At 36.0% G+C, this 27785-nt stretch overlaps 1 protein-coding gene across 2 annotated transcripts in view; it reads right to left on the bottom strand.

Annotated features, from left to right (window-relative positions):
• Positions 1–27785, bottom strand: part of ALCAM (activated leukocyte cell adhesion molecule) — a 215760-nt gene that overhangs the window by 41218 nt on the left and 146757 nt on the right. For both annotated transcript variants that reach the window (XM_045501887.1, XM_045501888.1), the window contains exons 2-6: positions 17931–18031; positions 13776–13995; positions 6138–6202; positions 4620–4707; positions 3982–4164 (exon numbers count right to left, since the gene is read on the bottom strand). In XM_045501887.1, coding sequence (XP_045357843.1) covers positions 3982–4164; positions 4620–4707; positions 6138–6202; positions 13776–13995; positions 17931–18031 — 657 coding nt within the window. The remainder of the gene's footprint in view (positions 1–3981; positions 4165–4619; positions 4708–6137; positions 6203–13775; positions 13996–17930; positions 18032–27785) is intronic.

Below are 27785 nucleotides of genomic sequence, written 5' to 3'. Positions count from 1 at the left end.
CACAGAGCTAGAACAAACAATCCTACAATTTGTATGGAACCACAAAAGACCCCAAATAGCCAAAGCAATCTTGGAAAAGCAAAGCAAAGCTGGAGGCATCACAATTTTGAACCTTAAGCTATATTATAAAGCTACAGTCATCAAGACAGTATGGTACTGGAACAAAAACAGACACAGATCAATGGAACAGAATAGAAAACTCAGAAATGGACCCACAACTATATGATCAACTAAACTTTATCAAAGCAGGAAAGAATATCCAATGGAAAAAAGATAGCCTCTTTACAAATGGTGCTGAGAAAACTGGACAGCAACATCCAAAAGAATGTAACTAGATCACCTCCTTACACCATACACAAAAATAAATTCAAAATGGATGAATGACTTAACTGTGAGACAGCAAACCATCAAAATCTCAGAGGACAACAAGGGCAGTAACCTCTTTCACATCAGCCGTAGCAATTTCTTCATAGATATGTCTAGATATGTCTTCTGAGGCAAGAGAAACAAAAGAAACCTGAACTATAAAGGGACCTCACCAAGATAAAGAGCTTCTGCACAGTGAACAAAACAATCAACGAAACTAAAAGCCAATCTTCAGAATGGGAGAATGTATTTGCAAATGACATATCTGATAAGGGATTAGTATCCAAATATACAAAAAATGTATAGAACTCAACATCCAAAAAACAAATAATCCAGTTAAAAAATGGGCAGAAGACCATGCCCATGGATGGACATTTTTCAAAAGAAGACATACAAATGGCTAACAGACATATGAAAAGATGCTCAGTATTACCTATCATCAGGGAAACTGAAATCGAAACTATAGTGAGATATCACCTCAAACCTGTCAGAATGGCTAAAATTCACAATACAGGAAACAACAGGCATTGGCGAAGATGCAGAGAAAGGGGAACCTTCTTGCACCATTGGTGGGAATGCAAACTGGTACAGTCACTCTGGAAAACAGTATGGAGGTTCTTCAAAAAGTTAAAAATAGAACTACCCTATGACCCAGCAATTGCACTATCCTTTACCCAAAGGATACAAAAATACTAATTTGAAAGTTACTTGCACCGATGTTTATAGCAGAATTATCAACAATAGTCAAATTGTGGAAAGAGCCAAAATGTCTATCAACTGATGAATGGATAAAGAAGAGTGGGATGTGTGTTTGTATGTGTGCGTACACACACACACACACACACACAATGGAATATACACACACATACACATACACACATAATGGAATATTACTCAGCCATAAAAAGAATAAAATCTTGCCATTTGCAATGGTGTGGATCGAGCTAGAGAGTATCTTGCTAAGCAACATAAATCAAAGACAATTTTATGAAAGAAACATATGATTGCACTCATATATAGAATTTAAGAAACATAACAGAAGAACATAGGGGAAAAGAAAGAGAGAGAGGCAAACCATAAAACAGACTCTTAACTATAGAGAACACACTGAGGGTTGCTGGAGAGGAGATGTGCAGGAGTTGGGTTAAACGGGTGGTGGGGATTAACGAGGGCACTGCACTTGTGATGAGTACCTGGTGTCGTATGTAAGTGATGAATCACTAAATCCTACCCCTGAAACTAATATTACACTGTATGTTAACTAACTGGAATTTAAATTAAAACATGGAAGAAAAAATATTTGGGGTGTGAAGGTTAATCTGAGAAATCTGAGGAGTCATTAAAAAACTGTCATCACACAGCACTAACATGGTCACATTTGTTTTTAGAAAGATATTTCTGGCAGCAGCTTGGAGGGCAGTTTGGAGTGAACAAAAGGAATATTATTTTGGAAATCACAGAAATACTGGCGATGACAAATGGTGGCATATTCTTAGGCAGCGTCAGAGGCAGAATCAGACAAACATAAAGATTAAAGAACTAGATTCTATAAAACTTTATTACTGACTGGACAGGGTAAGGGAGACGAGGGTAGGAATAGACTAGTGCATCTTTCTCAAGATAAATTGATCAAATTTCTATATTATGAATGTATTCTTTTTCCTTTCTGTTTAGCTCCCTCCTTCTCCTCTCTGAAGTCACCTAGAGCAGTGGGTCTCCAAGTGTGGTCCTCTGATGAACAGCATGAGTATCACCAGGGAATTTGTTACACATGCAAAGTGCTGGACCCTTCCCCACAACTACTGGATGAGAAACTTCAGAGCAGGATCCAGTGATCTGTGTTCTCAGTCCTTCTGGTGATTCTGATGCACACAAAAGCCTGAGAATCACTGTCCTTGGGCATCTGAGCTTTGGGGGCTATTTTACGGAGTTCTGAGTGTCACTTACCATTTGCAACCTTGCACTGACAATTTCCTCCTGATGTAGTTATCTTATTTCTCTATTGGAGTAGTAAACTCCTTGAATGCCAGGACTATATCTTAAGCACTTTTATATCTTTACTGTGAAGCCCAGCACTGCATACATTTTGCCTTCTTAAAAGCTGTGCCAAATGCACCCCCGCCCCTACATCCAGCCACAGTAAAATCATTTCCTTCTTATTCTTCCAAGGACTTTTCTGCCTACCCAACTCCTCATGACTGATACATACATTCCTGTTTTTTCTTAAGCCAATTTCCCCATCCTTATTACTCATCTTGATGCTCTTTCCTATCTTGTACTCTTGCACTTACACCAAGATAGTTTATTTCCAATTGGATATTTTCAAACAGACAGAATTCTGCCTTTACTTACAGAAATAATAGTTTGATGTTAGATAAGCTGTACATAGTGAATTCTTTTAAATCCTCGCTTTTAAGTCAAGTTGAAACTTACATACAACGTTTAAGGCAAAACAATCTCTTCTTGTTAGGGCGAGTGGAATTTCAGTTTTGTTCCTATATAATATTTTGCATTTTATGGAACCAAAATAGAAATGTAGATGAGACAAAACTCTCCAAAGGCTCAACTGACATTTCTATTCTTTCTCCAGAATAGATGCAGAAGTACTAGGTTATTCTACCCATACGGTAGTATTATAAGAAGTTTTGATTCATTTTTTAAAAATAATGACACGCTTTCTTACATTTCTCCAAAAGTGATATCTCTAGTTCTATGCTTACATAGTAATAATGATCGTATAGTAATAATAACACTAACTTAATAACAAGAGTTTAATGAGCGATATAGGATGCTATTTTAGATCTGCGATTTCACTTAATCTCCATAACAGCACTATGAGTTATTTTTTTTTTCCAAACTGAGACCAAAAGTAGTTAAGCTCCTCTTCTAGAAACACACTGCGCTGGGCCTGCATTATTAGTATGTTTGCTCTGAATCTTGGCACCTGCCTTACAGTATAGAGAACAACATTGCAGAAAAGGATTCTAACCCAGTCTCCACGGCACTTTAGGGCAAGTCTCTGACCCTCACTTTACTGCTGAGTAAAATAATGTTGTTAGATCAGATGATCAAGAAGGTTCCTTTTTAGTATAATATTCTATGTTTCCAATCTATTAAATAAGTTAACCAAATGTCTTGGAATACAACATCCTATTTAAACTTATGCAATTGATCTCATTATTAAAATACATTTTTTCATTAAAATGGAAATCCCATATCTAGAAGACCAATCAGTCATAAGCCTCTATTCATCTGTCATTCATTCAGAAAGTAATCAGATGGCATTTTGAACTCTTACAAAATTCATAGCTGTGTGCCAGGCTAAGGACTACCCAAAGGGGTCAGACTAAGTCAGAGATCATGTCTTTAAGGAATTTAGCATCTAGCAGAATACAGAAGAGATGTTCAGAAATGACAAATGGAAAGTGAAAGGTTTCATAGGATAGTTAAGCATTCATTTTAAAAGGTCTTCCAAGGAGAAAGATATTATTTGAGTGAAGAACAGAAATGGGGGGTTGAAAGCAGAATTCAAAGAGCATGTGGATTGGGACTTAGAAGATTAATACCGTTTGAATACTCTCAGAAATTAAATTGCATAATTATATAGATACTTACAATAAATATCAAAGATTGCTTGTTCAGAATGAACTGTTTTCTGGCCAGATGGTCCAAAATATGTCACAGAGCAGGTGAATGGCATTTGTATGTCAGCCTTGGTTGCCTTGTATTCCAGGGATGAAGTCATGGTATAGAGCTGAGTTACCGGGTCCATTTGCTTTTTAAAAATTATGACCACCACTGAAGAAAATAAGAATACTAATGATAGCATCTTTCATTGGAAAATCACAACACTTAATAGAATGTCGCAAAATCTTTGAGAAGTGGTTTTGTCCTTCTTACTATATTTAACGGGAGGAAAAATTGACATGTACTGAGGTAGAATGTCTTTTCAGAACGATGAAATCAGAGAAATAGACAGAAATAGAATCCTGGAATCCTATCTCCCACTCACTTTAATTAACGTCTAGAACATGCCATATACAGAAATAATTTTTCTCTGCTCTTGATTCTTCCACACAAGGGCTAAAATGATGTTTTAAAGAATCACTTAATGACTTAATGGTTAAAGTAACAAAGCATAGAGTCATAGATCAAAGAGGGCAATATGTTTAGATGCAGGACAGTCTAAGGAATGCCAAGAGAAGAGAAAGTCAAAATAGGTCATCTGAATTTATTGCCCACTGCATACCCACCTCCTTCAAGGGGTTGTAGCACTTTTCCATTCCTGTACCACGTGATGTTGCCATCTGGATAACTGTCCTTTGAAATGCAGTCTCCCAACTGCAAAAAGAAGAGGGAATGTTGCTACCTCGTTTCCATCAGTGGTTGTCAATTTGAAAGTTTTAGACTCCTCAGAGGATGCAGTTATTCCAAAGGTTCCCTGACCCATTCATTCTCTGAGCATGGACGAGGGACTGAATAAATGCTCTCTTGCATTAAAAACAAGGTCTCATACTTAAAATTATGGTCTTTCCCATTTAAAAATATGCAATAGATGCTGCCACTTTTAATAAAATCACATTCATTTAAAAGCATTACCAAATTCATTTCGACATTATTCATTTTTAACATTAACTAAATAACATAACTACATTAACATTGGCTTTTCCCATGGTTCACAGATCTTAGTATGCAAGAGTCATTAAGTGGGGCTGCCTCTCCAGTCTTGTACTATATCAAGTTCAGATACATACACTTATATACTTACCAAATCTATAATTCCCACCAGTTTTTTTCAAACGTGTTATAACTTTAATAGCTAGCATTGTTAAAAAATGTGATGCAGTAAAAATTTTTTAAAGATTAAAAAAAAATTTTAAGTTTATTTATTTATTTTGAGAGACAGAGAGGGAGAGAGAGAATCCCAAGCAGGCTCCACACTGTCAGCACAGAGCCTGAGGCAGGGCTTGAATTCACAAGCCACCAGATCATGACCTGAGCTGAAACCAAGAGTTGGAGGCTCTACCAACCTGAGCCACCCAGGCACCCCTGTTATGCAGAAAAAATTTAATCTGATTCAAAGAACTGTTTGTTTTTTTTCCTCACAAAGGAAAATTTAGGTATTTCAATTAGTGAAAATAATATCATTAGTTCATTAGCCCAAATGTAAACTCCAGTTTGTCCCTTCTCAATACAGCCTCTCTTCACACTTTTGCTAATGCGATTGTTCAAATCTGATCTTATCACATCTTTACTTCAACTTTTCAACAGTTTGATCTGTCAATAGGATAAAGTCCAAACTCTCACCATTACATAAGGCTTGTCATAACCCAGCTTCTCTTTACTTCTCCAGATTTATCTTTTATTGTACTCTCTTGCCCACTGTTCTGCTACACAAAGTTCCAGCGAAGTGAATAACTTGATGCTTCCTAAAAATGCCATTCTCCTTCATGTCATAGTATATCATGTTGTTGGAAAGCCTTTCTACCCTTGGCTTGGAGAAAATCTACTCATCTTTCACGACTCCACTTAACATTCAGTTCATTCAAACAAGAAAGGCTGATGTCTGATTCTTCCCCACTCTTCTCCCTTCAGAAATGATTACATCATCCTCCGTGTTCCCACTCTAACTCGGGCAGACTTTCTGATTGGCACTGGCAACCTTGCCACCTCCATAAGAGCAAAGTCTATCCTTATTTGTCCTGGCATCTGAAGCCAGGAGAAGACATTTAACATTAAGCTAAGTGAAGGCAATTAATCCAAGTTCTTACCTGTTTTAGCTGCTCTGTTTCGAGAAAAGGTGCTTTGCTTACAATTTCAGGTTTAGATGGTTGCTCTAAGGTTAAGTAGAGAAAGGTATTAAGTACACATGAAGGAACAAAAAGACATTTATGATTTGGATTATAGAAAAAGAATTCACTTATTCAAAGAAAAACAAGCACAAGCAATAAAGACCACATTCCCATATCATCTGTAATTAAGAAATCTGGTTAGCCCACTACCTCCCAATATTTGCTTTATTATATTAAATACTATTTTAAATGCCTATTACACCTTTAAATAAAATACTGGTAATGTTTTCTGAATGTTTTATAAACAGTGAAAATGGATTTGATAGTGAAACAGAGGTTAATATACTAAATATGAATGTTGTTTCCAATTGATTATCATGTGTACTTTCTATTTACTAATAACTTCCAGCTACTTAAGTGAAGACCTGAATCCACAGTGGGTACTTGTTAAAAATGCAGAATCAGAGTATCTAGGGAAGTCCTATATAAATCTACTTTTTAAAACAAGTTTCCTGGGGCGCCTGGGTGGCGCAGTCGGTTAAGCGTCCGACTTCAGCCAGGTCACGATCTCGCGGTCCGTGAGTTCGAGCCCCGCGTCAGGCCCTGGGCTGATGGCTCAGAGCCTGGAGCCTGTTTCCTATTCTGTGTCTCCCTCTCTCTCTGCCCCTCCCCCGTTCATGCTCTGTCTCTCTCTGTCCCAAAAATAAATAAACGTTGAAAAAAAAATTAAAAAAATAAATAAATAAAACAAGTTTCCTATAAGGTTCTCAGGCACACTGAGAATCATGGCTCTAAAATCATGGTAACTAAAAGGAGTTAAGGGATATAGAAGCTCAAGTTTTCTGTGTATCTCAAACCTCATCTTTAAAGTGAAGTCACATTACGAAACTTTAAATGTGGGGATATCCTTCAAATTTGGAACTGAGATAATGGACAGAGCATTTTAAATATAGGAAGTTCTGTAAGCATCCATTCTAAGAGAGCCCTCAGAAAGAACTGATTAAAAATCTCAGCAGGGCACCTGGGTGGCTCAATTGGGTAAGTAGTTAAGCATCTGACTCTTGGTTTTGGCTCAGGTCATGATCTCACTGTTCCTGGGTTCAAGCCTCATATCAGTTCTGGGCTCACAGCACAGAGCCTGCTTGGGATTCTCTCTGCCCCTCCCCTGCTCTCTCTCTCTCTCTCTCTCTCTCAAAATAAACAAATAGACGTTTAAAAAGCTTAGCAATAAGGCATTATTCAAACTTTATTTATTCCTTGATGTTACATATCTATCACTGATGGACTTTTTAATTTGCTCTAACAATTAGTCTATATAAAATGGAATTTGCCTCTTTGTATTGATTTTTGTGAATCTCAAGGAGCAAAACTATTCTATTTTCGTATAAACACACAAATAAAAACAACCAGTTATTCTTTTGTTCATGGTCTAATGGATTACTGTCTCTAGTACCTTTAATTTTTACTACCAAACTACATTAAATTGGCTTTTATATAATTATTACTCAATTTGCAATTCAGTTATCAGATATGCTGCCAACCCAGACAATTACAGAAAATAAAGATGAAGACAAAAAGTCTTTGGAAAGGCAAAATGGATATCACCAAGACTATGTAAAAAAAAAAAAAAAAAAAAAAAGTAAACTTCTTCATGTTAATATTAAGAGTTAATTTCCCTTTTGCAATTATTTTATATTAGAAATTGGAACAATGAATAATAATAGTATATCTTCCTATGTGTTCAGCTTGTGCAGTTTAATTATAGGAGCACCTACTTACTATTGACTCTATTGACTCTAGAAATATAATTCTAATTCAATTTTCATAAGATGATTGTTTTCTAAATATACAGATTGGAAACAAAACATAAGAAAGAGAAAATAGATAAAATACAGAAGAATGGAAAGGTATAACAGAGACAATTACATTAACACAAAGAAGAAGTGAAACCTGATATTCTGGCTGTTAGAAATGTGACCAAAAAATTATTAAAAGCTGACCAAAAAAAAGTCAAAATAAACAGCAATTTCTGGGAAACACAGGGTAGGGGACTAAAGCCTTCCATATATCAGTTAAGCACTGGTGTTATCACTATTTTAATGTAAAGTCATTAATGTCCACAATTACAACCCTGAGTTACTGATAAAACATTACATTCCGTTCTGAATTTATGTTTTAAGCCAAAGTCTAAAACATTTGAAAGAAGGCTACATTCAAAATATTTAAACAAGATGAAAATTCTTGGTGCTTAAGTAAGTAAGCCAAAGTTCTCTGGGAACAAAAATTAATTATTTAGTGATACCTCTCTGAGAGCATAAGAGAGGTAAGATATTAAATTAATTTATGTAGTCAATCAAGAATCAAAATTAAGAAGAAAAAAAGAACAATTTTTTTGTTTGTTTCCCCTTCAGTAGTATCTATGCCTGGAATATATAAAGAGATATGAAAAATCAACTGAAAAAAATCTGAGGTTCCTTTTTTTTTAATTGAGGCTCTTAATACAAAATGTAGGTGGGTGGTGTTGCTAAGCTTCATTACTTTCTAAGTTTGCCAAAAAAAACTATATACCAAAACGGCTGGGCGCATATGTCCTCTTATGCAGAATATATATATATTCTTCTGTTTCGTAACCTTGTGATGTCCAGTGCACATTAGATCATAAATTCTTGTTGTGTTACAAACGTTGGTCCTTTACACATGGCCATGTTTACATTTCTTCCATAAACATTTTCTAAAATGTATAGTTTTTTCAATAAAATGAAACTGGAAAAAACAGGAAACCTGGTGAAGAGTGCTTAAAGTTTAGACCACTCCACTTTGTAACTCATTTTTTTTTTTTTATTTGGAAGAGTCACAGTGGGTATTGTGGAATAATGGTAATGGCTACTGGAATTCTTTGAGTTCTTTTCTCCCAAACTTTGGTTTCAAACCCACTAGATATTTTATATGTAATTTTCTTACATTAGTTTGTAACAATCAATGGGTATTAGTTGGAGAGCTATAAAAGAGGACACGTACTATTTTAGCAAAATTGCATATTGATTCCGAAGTGTTTGAAAAAAAAAAAAACTTTACATGAATTATGTCTTACTATAATTTAGGGATTCATAACTGAATGTAGAATTGAAAGGAAAAGTCATACAAGAAATTTATTTGCATTAGTAAAATAATTTTGCAAGAGCATCACAGCCAGCTGAGGATGAAGTGATGAAGACAAAACTTCCTATATCACCCACAATATACAGTGCTATTACCAAACACCACACATAGGACAGCTCAATTTGATATGGGAGGAAAGAAAGAAAAAAAAGGTGCACTGGTTACATTGATTCACGAGAGCTTCTCAGTACTTTGTCATAAAGTACTTTGTTATAAAGTACTTTGTACTTTATTTTTTTTTTTTTAATTTTTTAACATTTATTTTATTTTTGAGACAGAGCATGAATGGGGGAGGGTCAGAGAGAGGGAGACACAGAATCCGAAACAGGCTCCAGGCTCTGGGCTGTCAGCACAGAGCCCGACGTGGGGCTCGAACCCACGGACTGCGAGATCACGACCTGAGCTGAAGTTGGCCGTTCAACCGACTGAGCCACCCAGGCGCCCCAGTACTTTGTACTTTATAAGAGTACTTTACCTCTTATAGCTTATTTTCCTCAAGAGATGGGGAAAGTACTTTTTATATTTAGAGAATCAAAATAAAATATACTGTGTAGGTCTCATTTGTTAAATAGGTCATTTTCTGCTTCCTTCAGTTAAAAAAAAAAAAAAAATTCCTTGCAGGTTGATTAACTTTTACAGGGCAGGGGGAGAGGAAGGATGCTCAGTCCTAATAAAACATGGAGAACAGTGTTCAAATGAAAGCTCTAAAGTAACTGTTTGAAGTCAACCAGCACTGCCCATCTCTAAGGGAAGAGCTGGTCCAAGTGTCCACTGACTCTGTGTCATGGAAACAGTCTTCCTTTTAACACCAGACAGTAGAGTACAGGAGGGCTTACCAATTAGCCTAGACTGTGGTTTTCTTTTTTTTTTTTTTTAATTTTTTTTTTCAACGTTTATTTATTTTTGGGACAGAGAGAGACAGAGCATGAACGGGGGAGGGGCAGAGAGAGAGGGAGACACAGAATCAGAAACAGGCTCCAGGCTCTGAGCCATCAGCCCAGAGCCTGACGCGGGGCTCGAACTCACAGACCGCGAGATTGTGACCTGGTTGAAGTCGGACGCTCAACCGACTGCGCCACCCAGGCACCCCTAGACTGTAGTTTTCAAATGCCTTTTTAGAGCTAGAGCCATTCTCCCTTTTATGTTGTTGTTCCTAAATGAATTATCAAGAAAAAACTTTGAAATATCGAGTGGGTGGAAGGCTAACTAATCGAAGCAGTGCCTCACCTGACCTACCAGCCCTCTTCATTAGCTACTCAAGAAAATCCTAGGAACACAGTAGGAAAACCACCCACAAATTCAAAGCAGTCATTTCACTGTTGATGAGAGAATCGTAGTGCCAGACTAGTAAACCTCCCCAAAGTCAGAAATTAGCAGCAGACCTAACAAAGCCAGGTCTTCTGATAACCAGTCGGTGATGTTTCTGTTAAACTACTGACAGCCAGTTGGCAACCTGGGTACTCTTTTGAGCTCCAAGACTTTTGTACAATGACTGCAATGAATCTTTCAGACCTTTAAAGTCTCTACTGTTGTTTCTGAAATTTTTTTATGAACTTCAAATGTGCATTAAATGCAAACACAGTTTAATTCTGATGCCATCCAATTATTTTTTAAAAAGCTGTGCAAGAGGCACCTAGGTGGCTCAGTCGGTTAAGTGTTGTACTCCTGGTTTGGGATCAGTCATGATCTCATGGTTTATGAGTTTGAGCCTTGCACTAGGCTCTGTGCTAACAGCATAGAGCCTGCTTGGGATTCTCCCTCTCCTTCTCTCTGTATCTCCCCTGCTTGCTGTCTTTCTCTCAAAATAAATAAACTTTAAAAAAAGGAAAAAGAAAATAAAAAGCTGTACTAGTGGCAATAAAAAATGGGACTTATTTGAATCTGGTTTGCTTTATGGGCATGACTATTGTATCTGAGATACAGTTTAAAACTAAACAAACAAACCTACACCAGAGGTAACAGAGTCATCAGTCATGGCCTCACTTTGAATAAAAACAGTTTGAGTTTGCCCATAAGGATGGCACTCTGCAGCAAGCTGATCTGGGATTAGCTCACGTTAACCATACTTGATTCTATAGTACACAATGCATGTTGCTAGGTGATTTGACAGAAGGAAACAGAGGACTGATTGATGAGTCTAGTAACTCTTAAGTGCCTGCAATATATACATGCACAGAATAAAAGCCTCCCTGTCACAGCTGTTGTTTGCTTCACAAAATGTAACCCAAAGTAAATTCATTATTTTTTTTAAAAAAGCAAAGCCTCTATATGCTTTTGCAAACACTTTCCTTATCATGAGCTGCGCTGTTCATTTAATTGGACTTGGAGGTCCCACGGCTTCTAATATAAAATGCCATTTTCAAGAGTGTGTAACTTGTCTGTTTAAATTCTCCCTGGCCCAGAGCCTAGAATGCAAATTCTGTTTCTGAGAATCACTTTGTTTTCAACAACATTCAAAAGAGATGGGGGGTAGGGAGGTGCTGACAGTATGTGGGGTGTGAGCTTGTTTTCACAATCATGGAAATCCTCTGTATTCCAAAATAGCATACAAATTTTATCAAAGTAGACCAACTGGATTTTTTTTTCAGATTGCTGTATGATATTTTTAAAGTGTATTCTGAAAATTGTCACAAATGATTCTTCTAAAGGAAACAACCTGGATTTTCTCAACTTTCCTGTAGACCATCTTGCTATTTGATAATTTTTAACACAGTGAAAAAGAAACCCGACAATGACAAATCAATACATGTAACCTTCAGGGAGCTGTGACTTAATCTCTACCTACTGTGCGACATTCTTGTTGTGTACTTATATTTATGACATCATGGCCTAATAAAAAAAATTATTTTGGTTTATTCTCTTTACAAAAAGTGTCCCTAGAAGTGCACCATCCATCTTCCTAATAGCATCAGAGTGAAGTGAAAGGAAGGAAGGAAGGAAGGAAGGAAGGAAGGAAGAAAGAAAGAAAGAAAGAAAGAAAGAAAGAAAGAAAGAAAGAAAAAGAAAAAGAAAAAGAAAAATACAAGGAACACTGGTAAATAAAGGATGCATATTATTTGGGGTATTTAATGGAAGGCATGACTGGCAAATACTTGGAATTTGGTTTGAGTCATAAAATGACTGAACAAGGTGGATGTTTTCTGGAAAGTGCCTTCTAAGCTGAAAGGTAATCAATTGAAACATATAATTGCTTTTGCAAGGTTCTGGAGAACAAAGGTTTCCTTTGATAGTACAAACATTCTTTGAATCCATGTCATGAGCCCATAGGAGCTTTGAAATCTATGTAAATACTTAGGGACAGTTCTCCTTAGTCGCATAGGCTGTTACAAGAAAAATGGGGAAAATCTATGATTGTTTTCTGTAGTAGCAAGCCCCTCTAGGTTTCTGTCTTCCCTATTTATTTTAATAATTTCTAGGTGCTGTCAAGTTATCAGAAAACAGGGAAAAAAATTGAAAAGTGAGACCTTCTACCCTAATTAAAAAAGACTGGCATTCTGAAACGTTTGTGACCGATTTTTCTCCCTGTAATTTCTAAAATATTATGATGTAATAGGAGGTGGGATTTTTATTTGAATATTAAAAGATAAAATGTTTTAATTAGAACTTCTCAAGTCACTCATTTACATAGCTATTTGCACAGTAACATTAACTATATATTATCATTAGGCAAAGTAACTTTGCCATAATGACTACAATAATTACTCCAAGTTTCTTCTGCCGACTTCTCTTCTTCCAACCCTACTCTACTTTTTCTCCTTGGTGTATTCCACATACACATTCAGGGTGTGGTGAGCTTTTTTTTTTTTTTTTTTTAATTTTGGAGCAATTTGCTAATACAACTGAACACTTTGAAGAAATACAGCAACGGCATTAAAGGCCAGGATATATGTGTGTGTGTGTGTGCACGTGTGTGCATATATAGTACTATACATACATGCACACACACACATGCAGAAAGCTTAGATTTCTCATTTATAACATGGATTGGATTTGCCTGTATTTTGTTGTTTTTATATATCAAAATCTTAATTTTATATTATTCAGCCTAATACATATATATATGTATGTATATATGTGTGTGTGTGTGTGTGCCTGATATGCACGAATATGTGTATCGTATAGCTATGTATATTTCACAGAATATTTATTTGTACGTGTCAATGAAAGTTAAAGATCGCATGCCAGTCTTCACTTGTAGTACTTCATATCACAGGAAATTTTACCCAACAAAACAACAGAGAATATTCTTCTAGTTCCTCACTGCAAAACTCCTATTTGAAATTCAGGTTTTTGGTTTTCCTCACTGACAGCATGCATGAGCAGAATGAAGATCGTTAGAAGTCCTCTTTACAGATACCTGCTGTGGAGACACCACAGAGAGTTCACTCTTCTTTCTAAAGAACATTTTCTAGTACAAGCCATCAATCCCACTTAGCAGTTACACCACAGACTACTTACTGAACACCTTGACTGTTGTAGGTGCCTCAAACACGTTGTCCTCAGTTACTAGCATGCACACAAATCTCTTCTCATCACTGATCCTTGCGTTACTGATAGACAAAGTGTAGTTTTCTGAGAGGCTCAATCTGTCTTTGTATTCTGGCACATCATCGTATTGCACACTTTTCTTTGTAGAGGACCTGAAGGCAATAAATACTGGGGAGCCATCGGGCTTTTCCTAAAAATTAAAATAACACATTTTAAAAACAAGCATATTCAGATATTTCAGGATTATATCCAAAGTAACACAATTTCCTTGGCCATATTCTTCTACCAATATTTATAGTTCTGTCTACGAAGAGTCATTGTGGATATGAGCTTCACATAAATTCTTTGCTTACAGAAAATTACTCTTCATAAGAGGAGAGGCTGTAAGTTCTTTTACAGGTTATCAGTTTAAATATGTGAAAATTGAAAGACAAAGCTATTGGAGTCTTAACTTTCCTTGCATCCAAACAACAGAATTAGTGACTGTTCTGAAACCAACAAGGGCTGGCATTAGGTCTAATATAAAAGAAAAAAATAGATGAAAACAAACATGCAAATGTACAAAATGATATTCAGCTAACCTTCCCAGCAAGCATACACATGGGCTGCAAACACTAATTTAGAAATCCTGGATGGTTATCTTTTGCATATTCATTACTTTAATCCACATACTTCAAATGTCCACACCTTTTAGTTTCAGCCAAAACTGACATAGCTGACCTTTACTCATAACATAATTTAATGAGTCTTCATGGAGGAACAGTATTTGCCCTTGTGAAACAATCATGTCCATTAAGCGACAGGATCAGATTAATCACTAAAATCCATAGTTTTGCTATCTGAGTCATAAAACTTAGCTCAAAGAGCTTTCGTGTAAAAACTTATTATCAAAATAAAATATAATCTGACATGAACAATTATGCCAAGAGCCCGAGACATATAATTCATCTCTTCCTTTGCTCCCACAAAAATCTTTTTACTGAATAAGCAATTTACTCTAAAATAGCAGCCAATCCCTTTAACTTACCTCACAAGGCCTTTGAGAAAATAAAATATGATAAAATATTTTAAAGTACATGGCAAAGTTCAAGGTGCTGTGGGAAGTTACATTTTTAAAATTATTAATATTTATTACTGTTATGGACTAAATGTTTGTGTCACCACCAAATTCATATGCTGAAGCCCTAACCCCTCAGTGTGTTGATATTTGGAGGGGAAGCCTTTGAGAGGTAATTAGGTTTATATGAGGTGTTGGGATGGTGCCCTTATGATGGGATTAGTAGCCTCATAAGAAGAGGAAGAGAGGTCTCTCTCTCCATGAAAACACAGGTCATATGAGCACATAGCAAAATGGCAGCTGTCTGCAAATAAGAAGGACCTTCACAAAGAGCCAAACCTGCGAGCACCTTGATCTTAGATTCCCAAGCCTCCAGAACTATGAGAAATAAATATATTTTGTTTAAGCCCCCTACTCTATGGTATTTTGTTATAGCGCCCCAAGCCAAGATAATTACTAAGCTAATTTTAGAGTCCAAAAGTTTTATTTGGTTGAGCATCTGAATACATCAATAATATTCTCCTTAAATTTTTTCATTTTCCCATGGTTTACAAAGCAAGTCCTTGCTCTAAATCATTCCTTCACTGAGAGAAAGATGTTAAACCAGTCCCTTATATTTCTATATTCAAACATTTACATAATGAATAATAGTTATTAAATTTTGAGCATTTAATTATATGCCAGGTATCTTCTTTGGGCTCTCCATGCATTAACTGATTTAATACTCATAACAACCCTGAAGGTTAGAGTTGCAATATTAGATCCATTTACAGATTACACAGTACAGACAGAGGTTGCTTAAATAAATCATCCAGGAGCCCAGCTAGTGTATCCCAGGAGAGCCAAGGTTGAAGTTCCGCAGCCTAGCTCCATCATGACTGCACCGTACTGCTCTTGATAGCTGTCAGATACCCCTTCTGTCCCAGGCACTGAGGCAGATGCTGGAGAAGAGGTGGGGGTGAGGTGTGGACAGGCACTCAGGGAACTATGATCTCTCTTCACAGGGGGATTACTGTGCAGGTGGGGAGAAGCTAATCCATCCTTCCCCTGTTTGCTCCCTTTCACTCTTTCCAAACCTACCATTTATCTTTCATTAAATTAGAGCCTTTGTACTATGTCTACAAATCAACACTGTTTTTAGAGCACATGGTACTTCATATATATCTCATCAGTTTATTGCTGAAGCTTTTGGCTTAATTAACAATTTGAAAATTGTCATTATTGTTTCCACTACCACTGTACCAGTTCAGTTTAGGTGAAAATTATTCCCTGAATTATCATCAGGAATGTTTATGATCACAGTGTTTCACCATCTGTGTTCCATTTATTTTGGCAGGAAGTTTGGCGCAACAGGTCAAGTATGTGGTAGTCTCGCTTGGAGTTTTAGGGGAGTGAATAGACTCATAGGCCATAGCTTCCTATTTCTAGTTTTATAAGAAACCATAAATAGTTCAAAATTGCCCACTGTGATCTAGGTATCAGAAGGAGAGCACAGAGGAAGTCCCCTTCCTCTGCTTCCATATGACCCTCGTACAAGCACGTACGCTTAGAGCTCCACAGCCCAACAGTCGTAACACGTACCTTGTGCCAAGGGCTCAGTCAATATTCTGATAAGAATTACTTCATGGAACCCTCACAACACTGTAAGGAAGATTACTCTTATCACCTCATTTTATAGATGAGACAATGGAGGTTCATTCACGTGTCCAGAATCCCACAAGTATACAGCAGAATATGTCAGTCTGACTTAAGAACATACATTTTGAAAGACTGTGTTCTATCCTTCCTTGAGTGCAACCTTAAGTACATTTCCCAAAGTGTGTTCTGAAAAATGTTTGTTCTGGCAGATACTTGAAAGAAAAAGTTGGTGTTTAAAGAAATCTAAGAAATGAATCGATCTTAGACAATTCATAATGCATTTTAGTGTGTGAAAAGCTCTGAGAAGTATTGTGATAAAGTTTTCAAAAATTATTTGACCATCGGATATTTTTTTCCTATTTAAATACGTTTTAACATTTCGGGGAACTTGGGAAAAACTGCCTACTGTGTTCAAGGAAATATATGGCTACTTTAAACTTGCAAACTACCATGAGTCTCATGTGATTCAGCCTTAGGAAATTGTGCCACACAGCTACCTTTTGTTGGTTTCGGTAATTAGGTCGAAACATTTTATCATTAGATGTTACCTAGCCACCCTATATCCATCTACCAGGATATCTACCCTCCATTTCCAGACCCATCTGTACCTTGACACCTGAGAAGATATGATGTGCTATCTGTAAGAAATGACTAAAGGAACAAATGTTAAATTTTTTTTTTAACGTTTATTCATTTTTGGGACAGAGAGAGACAGAGCATGAATGGGGGAGGGGCAGAGAGAGAGGGAGACACAGAATCGGAAACAGGCTCCAGGATCTGAGCCATCAGCCCAGAGCCCGACGCGGGGCTCGAACTCACGGACCGCGAGATCGTGACCTGGCTGAAGTCGGACGCCTAACCGACTGTGCCACCCAGGCGCCCCAAGGAACAAATGTTAAATGTAAAAAGGACCTGCCACATCAATATGTTCCTAAGACAATACTAAAAACAAGCTTCTAACGCTGATGACTAATTCCCAATGAATATTTGGGTACTCTAGCAACTAGTGTATTTTGCCTTTGCAATAGCCACACCAAACAAAACATGAGTATATGGAGAAAGGCTGCCGTCTTTCACTGAGCTCTGTCCTATGTTCCACTCATTTTACTCTGGAACTCCGCCTTTTCCTCTGCCTCTAACATTTAAGGTTAAATCTTTCAGACTAATATGATCTAAGAATTACGTGTTTATTGGCTTTATTTTAAAATAGCACTTCTTATGTAAGACTTAGGAATTACTCTTTTGAGATATTCAACACATTAATTCTACCTTCCTACACTTGTACTCACAGTTGAATATTGCCATTATGTTAATTTGAAATTCACATTTACTCACAGAAGGAATAGTATCTCAAAAACAAACAAACAAACAAACAAACAAAAATCAAAAACTAGAAGCAGTTAACCAAGTCCAAGGTAGGTCACACTTACATATTTCCATTTTCCAAACATGAGATTGTGAGGTACATCAAGTCGGCAAGGCATAATAATGGTATCTCCATATGCTGAATTTACAGTATACCATCCAAGACCTTTAGAGGAAAGGAAGAAAAAAGAGAGATTTTAAATGTTTTCTTGAAGTAACCAAGCAAATGACTTCAGTTCAAGATATATGTCTTAATGAAGATTATCTATTATAATTTTATCTTATATGACTATAGAAAGTATGAAGCTAGAACATACTTCCTACTTAAATAGCAACAATTCTTCTTTAGCTACTAAGCTTTGGAATGTCACACATTCAAATTTATAGACCCCTCAATTTTACCAGGGAATAGATACGTGTGTATCCCAAAGGAACATAGTGGAATCTGAAAGGATATTCTCTTCTTAACTGGATGTCATAAGAAAAAAATTATACTCTATTTCATAGTCACATGGAACTACACAAAGATCATCATTTTTAAAATTCTCAAAATTAGCTTTATATGTATTTGTGTTTTTCATTGAAAATACTGTCAAATTTAACCTCTGGAAAATTTTAAAAAACTATTAAAAACTGAGAACTAATACATATAAGACCACAACTAAATTTTAAAAGTAGAAAAATGAAACTGAAAATGGCTTATTTTATAGTAGCAATGGTTAATATACTGGTTTTAATTTTAATTACACATAAAATATTAACAAGACAGGAAGCTGCAGCATAAAAATTCTTCGTAAAGTGTTTACCAAGTGGTTACTCTGAATTTTCGATAGACAATCTAACTCAAACCATAATCTGCTACTAAGGTACAGAAAACCTCCTGATCTTATTTAATTTTTTATCGAGGAAAAATTTAGATGATAAAAATTAAATTGTCAAAACCCCACAACTTTAGCATATGTATGCAACATACTATACAAATCTGTATATATTCATGAAGTTTAAAAGCCTCAGGGATTTAACTTGGCAATAGTACTTAGGAAACATCTCAGATTTTTTATCTTAGTTTGTTCACAACTGTTTTTAATATTAAATATGTTTTCAATTAAATATCTATTAAGATGTGTCATAATTGGATATAGAGTATGAAGGGGCTATTTTAAACTGTAGAGGGGGAAAAAAGACATTTTGTCCACCAGGTGGTGCTGAAGTGCAAAGCTAAGGCAATTTGCAACACAAATAAATACCATTTTATGATTTACTGAGGAAACAAGACAGAATGAACACTATCTTTCACTGTTACCCATCCGTCACAATGTGTAGGAAAATTTCATATGGGGATAAAAATCATTAATCTTAGTAGAGAAAAAAAAAGGTAATAAAATTCCTATTTTAAAATTCTATCAACCAAGGAAGATACTTCCCTTTAAAGCAATTTTGCTCAGTGAACAAAATCATTATTACAAACACAAACTTCATGTAAACATGCCACAGAACAACTAGTTTCCAGAATTTTTAACATGATTAAAATAAAGAATACAAATTATAAGTCATAATAATGTGTTTTTCACTTGCTATTAAAGTAATTTACCAAAACTGTTTATTGTATGTATGGTATTATAATAAAAAATTACCTCACTAATTTATAAATTGTTTAGTGTTTCCCATACTGCAATGCTAATTCCTTTTAACTTAGAACCATCGCAGAGCATAAGACTGTAAATGAAGAAATGGTCTCTTCAGTTGTGAGGGTTTAGATATGTGGTTGCAGATATGCAAACTAATGAGAATTAAGAAATTACTTTATTTTTCAATATAGTGCTTGTTTTCTATACTACTTTGTATCCTAGATGTGGAACTTTTATTATGTATTTTAAAATTGTTCATGTACTACACCGATGCAGGGATGTCAGCCCAAGAAAACTATTTTCTGATTTGACATTTTGTTTTTTCATCAGTATATAGCAAGTTGCTTAAATATGTAATGACTCTAAGATGATCTCCATCTGTACCTTAAATTATGACAAGATACACACCTCTATTTCCTATCATTATAAAAGCACACCTTTTTTTGACAACTGGTGGTACTCCCATGGTTGGTCAAGAAGTGAAAACAGTTTATAAAGCTTAGGTACCAATGAGGTGAATCCTTTACCAGGTATACAGGGAAAATAAGAAAATTATTTTTGCAAAAAGTGTAATTCTTTCCTATTTATTACAGACCACTTTTCTCTTCCCTATAGAACTTTAATGTGCTATATAGATACCAAATTTTGCAATAGATTTTCTTTTCTTTTTTTTTAATTTTTTTTTTAACGTTTATTTATTTTTGAGACAGAGAGAGACTGAGCATGAACGGGGGAAGGTCAGAGAGAGGGAGACACAGAATCTGAAACAGGCTCCAGGCTCTGAGCTGTCAGCACAGAGCCCGACGCGGGGCTTGAACTCACGGACTGCGAGATCATGACCTGAGCCGAAGTCGGCTGCTTAACCGACTGAGCCGCCCAGGCGCCCCAGATTTTATTTTCTTTAAATTTGTTTATTTTGAGAGACAGAGCGTGCACATGACTGGGGGAGGGGCAGAAAGAGAGAGAGAGAGAAAGAATCCGTCAGTGCAGAGCTCAAAACAGGGTTCAAGTCCACGACGCTGGGATCATGACCCGATGAGATCAAGAGTTGGACGGGCACTTAACCAACAGAACCACCCAGGTGCCCCCATAATAAAATTTAAAGTTACATGAATTTCAAGTACATAGCGTTTTATTAGCATGATGGAAGTGCAACAATAAAGGAATGGGACAAAATATTCTTATCTTTGTATCCCCAAGAGCAATGCCTGGCATTGAACAGACATCGTATTAGATTTCTCACTTGAATATTCTGAAGTCCTTTCCATTTTGGTTATTACATTAACATCTTTGAAAATCAGGGAGAAGTTGGCAACAGTGTAACTTTGGGGATTCTGAAGGCTGTCTTAGATTGTCTCTGATGTGCAGAGAACGTGGATTTGCTTGCATGGCACTCATTCTTGAAGAGAAACAAACACAAAGCAAACAATCTTATAATAATTCATGGATGACACTATAGAAGAGAATATTTCTCTCTATGGAACTTACTTATTAATTTCAAGAGAAAGTAAGGATTATTTGTGCTCTGTGTTTTGCAAACGATGATGTGAAATGTCTTTTTTCTTACTGTGATGACTACAAAGCAAAGGGTTGTTTTTAAAAGTATTTAAGAATTCATGAGTTGGGTCTTTTAATGACAGGTTGATATCCCAAATTAGCCAGGACGGGACTCTTAAGAGAATAATAAACCTAAGGGAAATAAGACATGTGACAAGAATGAGGGCAGTAGGTAAAAGGCCAACGGTTACAGACGGAAGCACTGGTCTACAGACCTAGGGCACAATGAATAATAATCAGTTGGATTGTATTAGGAGTCACAGATGTGATGATTTCAGAAATCATTTTCAAGTTGGCTATAAACATCAACTTTCCTCTTTCCTAAGAGTATACCAACTCCCAGGTTCATCTGATGCAGAGACTAAGACTACTTGAATGTGCAGTAGAGCTAACATCCCTAACCCTGTAGAGATAGAGTGGCTACAAAACCACTGTGATTTGGTGATGAATTAGCATCCTGATTTCTACAGATGTCTCAGTCTTTGAGATGAAGTGTCAGTGACACACACACCCAAAGAACCTGTCAACATAAATGGTTCTGTTTGTACTTTTCATAGAAGCAAAAGATTTTATCTTTGATTTGCCAAGTCTGAATTGAATTTAGCTCACTAAAATTCCTCTGCAGTTTTCTCCCTGTAATATTAGTTGGTTAAATTATTCATGGTTTTATAACCTAGAGATTATTGGACTATTGCAAATATAGAATGGCTATGATGTCATTCCTCAAAGAAGCTAAAGATAAAATACGGAAAGAATGTGTGCGCGCACAAATGTGTGCATTTCTAGGTGGTACGCGTTATATCTATGCATATATGTATATGCCATAAGATATTTTAAACTGGGTTAAAAACCTTCTGTAGTAAATATGTTTTATAAATATAAGGTATTGTTATGAATTATTAATATTGCTATTGCTATCAAAATGTCTGACATAAAATAAAATGCAAAAACACGTTATACTTGAGAAGCAGTATGTAATTATTTAAGATTTTTTCTTTACAAAGACTTATTAACTAAAGATAAAGACCAAGAGAACTGGAAAGGTTATACAGGAGAATTCAATAAAAATACAATGGGAAATGCATAGCATAGGAAAAATCTGGTGGCCCAATAATTCCGACATATAAAATCTCAGACAAGTGATCATAAACACAACATAGGTATAGATTTTGTACAGCAAATAATTTAAGGAGGCACTGAAGCAGATTCTGGTGTAATTTTGAAATTAGGTGACCATAGTTTATTTCTAACTGCACTAACAAAAATATAATAATTTTGGCCATATTGGTGATATATGCTTTTTCCATATAAACTAATTTTTAAGTGGGCTGCATGCCTTGTGTGGAGCCCACACTGGACATGAACTCACAACCCTGAGATCGAGACCTGAGCTAACATCAAGAAACAGATGCTCAACCAACGGTGCCACCCAGGTGCCCTCTGTATAAATTAATTCTTAAAGACTATCAAGTTCAGAGTAATCATTCTCTTCACATTGATAAAATAGAGACATGTGAGTATCTTAAAGGTTATATTAAATTTCAGAATTTGCTACCATATTTGAAGCAGAACAGTAAATAATACAGAAACTAGGGTAAGAGTTAAAGAGTCTATTTTTACATGCTGTAATTTGGTGTGGTTAATTATTTTTTATTGCACTGATACTTCAATAGCATCATCATCCTTAAAAGCGTTGTTTTGAAAAAAAAAAAAAAAAAAGCATTGTTTTGAGCTCTGTAGCTCTGTTAGGTGCCATAGAAGGTTACAACTGGCACAGGGCTTATGACATAAGAACTAAACCACAGTTCCACAGAAATTTTAGAGAAATTTATTTCTGCAGATGAACTGTTGGGGAGGAAGGTAAGTAGAAATGAGAAAAGTATCTTTAGAAATTACTTTCATATTTACTTGATTTTGACAGATAAACATGTTAGTGTTCCTATGTGCTTTATTAATGAATTAAGATATGTACAATTCCAATTAAACATGTAAATATTTTGTCACATCAGTTTATAGCACTGTCTCTCAACCTCATCACTACTGACACTTTGGGCAGAATAAATCTTTATTGTTGGAACTGCATCCTTGCCTCTGCCCACTGGGTGATACTAATAGCACTCTCCCCCTCAGTTATGGCAACAAGAAATCTCTAGACAAGACACATATCCCCTGGAAAGCAAAACTGCCCACCAAACTCCCATCTAGTTGAAAACCACCAGTTTAGATCTTAAACTACTGGCCTTTTTTATTCAATAAAATTGCTTTCCATTAAAGCGATCATTGTTGTAAAACAGAATCTTAGTACAGGACTAACTAATCACTGAATGCAAATAGAGGGATTGAGGCAGAAATGGCACATATTAACACTTAGCTATTATCAATTTTGTTTTCCTCATAGAGACATATTATATTAAACTATGACAGGGAGACTGATTTCCAGACTCTGGGGATTTGAGATCCAATCTCTTCACAGAGATTACAAAATAATATTCATCTTTAATGTTTATTTTTATTTATTTTGAGAGAGAGGGTGTGGCTGAGGGAGAGAGAGAGAGGGGGGGAATGCCAAGCAGGTCCTGGGATGCAGGTCTCAATCCCACGACCCCGAGATCATGACCTGAGCCAAAATCAAGAGTCTGAAGCTCAACCGACTGAGCCACCCTAGCACCCCACAGAATTATATTCTGTTTTAGCAAATCTACTTCATGTACTACAATCAAGCACAAATTATACACACCATATATGCTTTCTAAGCTATACATATCACATGCATTTTATTTAATATGATAAAATATCATACTCTATTGATAGACCATGAAGTAGATGCCTTTAAAGTATCTTCCATGGGACGCCTGGGTGGCTCAGTTGGTTGAGGGTCTGACTTCGGCTCAGGTCATGATCTCACAGTTTGTGAGTTCGAGCCCCACATCGGGCTCTGTGTTGACAGCTCGGAGCCTGGAGTCTGCTTTGGATTCTGCGTCTCCCTCTCTCTCTGTCCCTCCCCTACTTGCGCTCTGTCTCTCTCTCTCTCAAAAATAATTTAAAAAAATAAAGTCTTCCAAACTTGTGATTCTGTGACTCAATGACACAAAGTTACTTCATAATTCCTATTCTTTATTGCATTAAATATATTTATGATTTTTGTCAAGGTCAAGTGATATACAACAAGTAAGATATGAAAGAGAAGGAGGTTGAGAGAGAGAGAGAGAGAGAGAGAGAGAGAGAGAGAGAAAACTTGTATCCCCAAGTAATTTAGAATGGATGGCAGACAGAAGACATCTGATCAAATACGTTATTTTGAAAAATACAGGAAAGTGTTTTCCTACTTTCTCAATTTCCCTTCAACAAACAGGTACTTGAACCGAACTGGGTTTTTGTTGAATCTGCAATAGGAAGATGTTTATTCAAAATTCGCTTTCTGCATGGTCTTTCCCCAGTGTCACATGTTCTGATATAGGTGTAACTATGTAACGCCTAGTTACAAATAAGAAAAATAGTGATTTTTTTCTTTCTCTTTCTTCTAGAGGTTCCTAAAATTATCTACATGGATTATATCTTTTAGAAAATGGTTAGACCACTGTGGAATAACATTCAGAGGGGGAAGGTCTGTTTTACTAAATTATACAATATTGCTAGTACCCAGGAAAATGTTTTAATATATGGGCTCTTTACTTGCAAGTTTGGTATACCATAATGCTTGAAATATTCATCTCTTTAGTAAACTACAGGTTAATATAATAATAATCTATATTACATCATAGAAAGTAGATCTACAGAAACACTAACATTTTTAAAATATATCAGTATTGGGGCGCCTGGGTGGCTCAGTCGGTTAAGCATCCGACTTCGGCTCAGGTCATGATCTCGCAGTTCGTGGGTTCATGCCCTGCATCGGGCTCTGTGCTGACAGTTTAGAGCCTGGAGCCTGCTTCAGATTCTGTGTCTCACTCTCTCTCTGCCCTTCCCCCACTCGTGCTCTGTCTCTCAAAAATAAAATGTAAAAAAAGAAAAAAATTTTTAAATAAAAAAATAAAAATATATAACAGCATTTACATTACTGTGCTGAAAACTATCTTCTCAATTTACCACTGCATGATATTTCATCACACTATAAGCATGAAAGGATCTATGAGGCTAGGTAAGTCTCAGTTCTTCCCAAGTACTTCAGGCAAAGCCTAAAGCCCATCTCTGCCTCATTTTATCATTGTTCTTTGGGCCTTTGTTGAATCATCTATTTAAACATTTGATCATGCATCAAGTATTTATTGAATACCTACTAGAGGCAAAGAGCTCAATGTTCTTTGGAGGGGGGGAATGAATATATATATATATATATATATATATATATATATATATATACATGTATATATATTATATACACACACATATATAAATACCAAAGCCTATTCCTCCAGGAACACAAGCTGCTGTAAACAAAGTGCTGTGGGAATGCAGAGGAAGAAATCCTGCAATGAGCTTGAGGATACTGGTAAAGGCTTTTGCCGGAAATTTCAATTGACCTAAACACTGAATAAAGGTTTCTATGAATAGGAAGATAAGTACCACTTCACCCGTATGTCATAGCCAGGGACCATGTAGAGGCACTGAGTGGTCCTCGGTTTTCTCTCTTATGGCAAACTTCCTTCTTGATTACAGTAATTTCTACATAGTAGATCTTTGATCTTCATAAGGAATATGTCCTGACTGGCAGTTTTCTGAAATTCATAAATGAACATAAAAATGTCCCTAAATAAATGCAAGAAATGGTTAGATCTCTCTACTTCTCTTTACTTTCATCACCAACACTAGCATTTGGATTTCTTTTAAGGCCACTTTTAAATTACAAGCAAAAAGTTTATTTAAAAATGATTTAACAGCAACAGAATTGATTTAAGTTGTGATTTTTTTATTTTCTGAGGGATACTTCATGAATTTTAAATTGACAAATATAAAGATTCTACTGTGCTTCTTAGAATTTCTTAACTTGGGATCCATGAATGAACTTTAGGGCATGTATGACTCCTCTAAATGTACTTCAACGATCCCCAAATTGTGGTATATTAAAACATTTAATTTTATAAAAAGAGATTTTAAGGCTCTCATCATATGGCCAAAGGTAACCTTGAATAAAAAATAAAATGTCTGAGGTTGGGGCACCTGGGTGGCTCAGTCAGTTAAGCGTCTGACTTCAGCTCAGGTCTCGTGGGTTCAAGCCCCACGTTGGGCTCTGTGCTGACTGCTTCAGATTCTGTGTCTCCCTCTCTCTCTGCCCCTCCCCTGCTTGCGCTCTGTCTCTCTCTCTCTCTCTCAAAAATAAATAAACATTAAAAAAAATAAAAATAAAAAAAATAAAATGTCTGAGGTTCATTGTACTAAACTGAGTAGAACTTACAGAAGCACAATTTGATACTATCTGTCTAATTAAAATGCTAATGCCCTCTGATCCAGTGATCATACCACTGGGAATCTATACTCTGAAAATTTTTGTACAAATGCACAATTATATACAAAGATAATACAGCATTATTTTGAATGTTAAAAACTGGAGGGAGTTAAATGTTTGTTAATACAAGCACAATAAAGTGCATATGCACACAATGCTCTACTTGACCCATTTCTACATATTTCAGTGGTTATAATTTTAATCATTTTTCCATTCATTGACTATTGAGCACCTTCTCCGTGCCACGCACTGTTCCAGAATGGGTGATCAGCAGTGTGCAAAAACAAAAACAAAACAAGAAACTGTCCTCATGGGTTTAAATTCTAAAACATATATACATATTCATGTATTTAAATGTTTAATTTCTTTTTGAAAAAAGGGGAAATAACCAGTTTAATTCTTCCACTATGCCTCAAGCTATTTGAAAGAAAGACCTACATTTTTTCTCATTTTGAAATCTGCTGCAGCATCATGAAGGTTGCAGGAGTTCAATAACAATGGGTAAAATAAAGCTCCACGGCACTACATCGAAAAGAACTCGGTAAGATCATATTCTTATAGCCCATATTCTTTTCTCTGCATTTAACAATCCAGAAAACCATATACTACCCTTTGAAATTCTAGGGAACCCAGAGAGGTGGGGATGAGGGGTGCTGTAGTGTTTAGAAATCAGTATCTTAAAATTGTCAACCCCAAAGTGCTATTATTTCTTCTTTAAAAACTTTTTAATGGAATATAGCATACATGCAAACCAGTGTACAGATCTAGATTTACATTTGAAATGTCACTAAAAGTGCCAGGATTTGGGACTTGTTTGGCAACTCTTCTCATATTCTTTACTCTGAGGACGAGACTGGGATTTCCACACATCTGTGCCACAAAGGACCCTCTGTGTTTCCAAGCCATCATTCCCCAGTGATGAGTTTTTGATGAGCCTGTGGGGTCTATGCCAAAATGCCAAAACATTGGTCCCTTCGTGGGGACAGACTTAAATGAAAATACTTGAGAACACTTCATGCTCTGTATGTGTGGTGATGGGTGGGAGGAGATAGAGAGACTACACTGAACCTCAAATTTTTCATTTTATATATGGAAAGAATGAAATTCTATATTTTATTTTAGTATAGGTATTCATAGTGATAGATAGTAGACAGGAGAATGTTCAAACACATTTTTATACTATATAGCTTACTCATAAAAAATAAAAGCATTTGTGTAATGAATAATTTATGTTAGTTGAAGTTCACAAAGTTGACTATTCTCTACTATCATACTTCTCCTAATTATGTAGG

Source organism: Leopardus geoffroyi, chromosome C2, assembly GCF_018350155.1.
Source record: "Leopardus geoffroyi isolate Oge1 chromosome C2, O.geoffroyi_Oge1_pat1.0, whole genome shotgun sequence".
In the NCBI taxonomy this organism is placed as follows: domain Eukaryota; kingdom Metazoa; phylum Chordata; class Mammalia; order Carnivora; family Felidae; genus Leopardus; species Leopardus geoffroyi.
The sequence above is the reverse complement of the archived record's forward strand: the minus strand, read 5'-3'. Positions and strand labels throughout refer to the sequence as shown.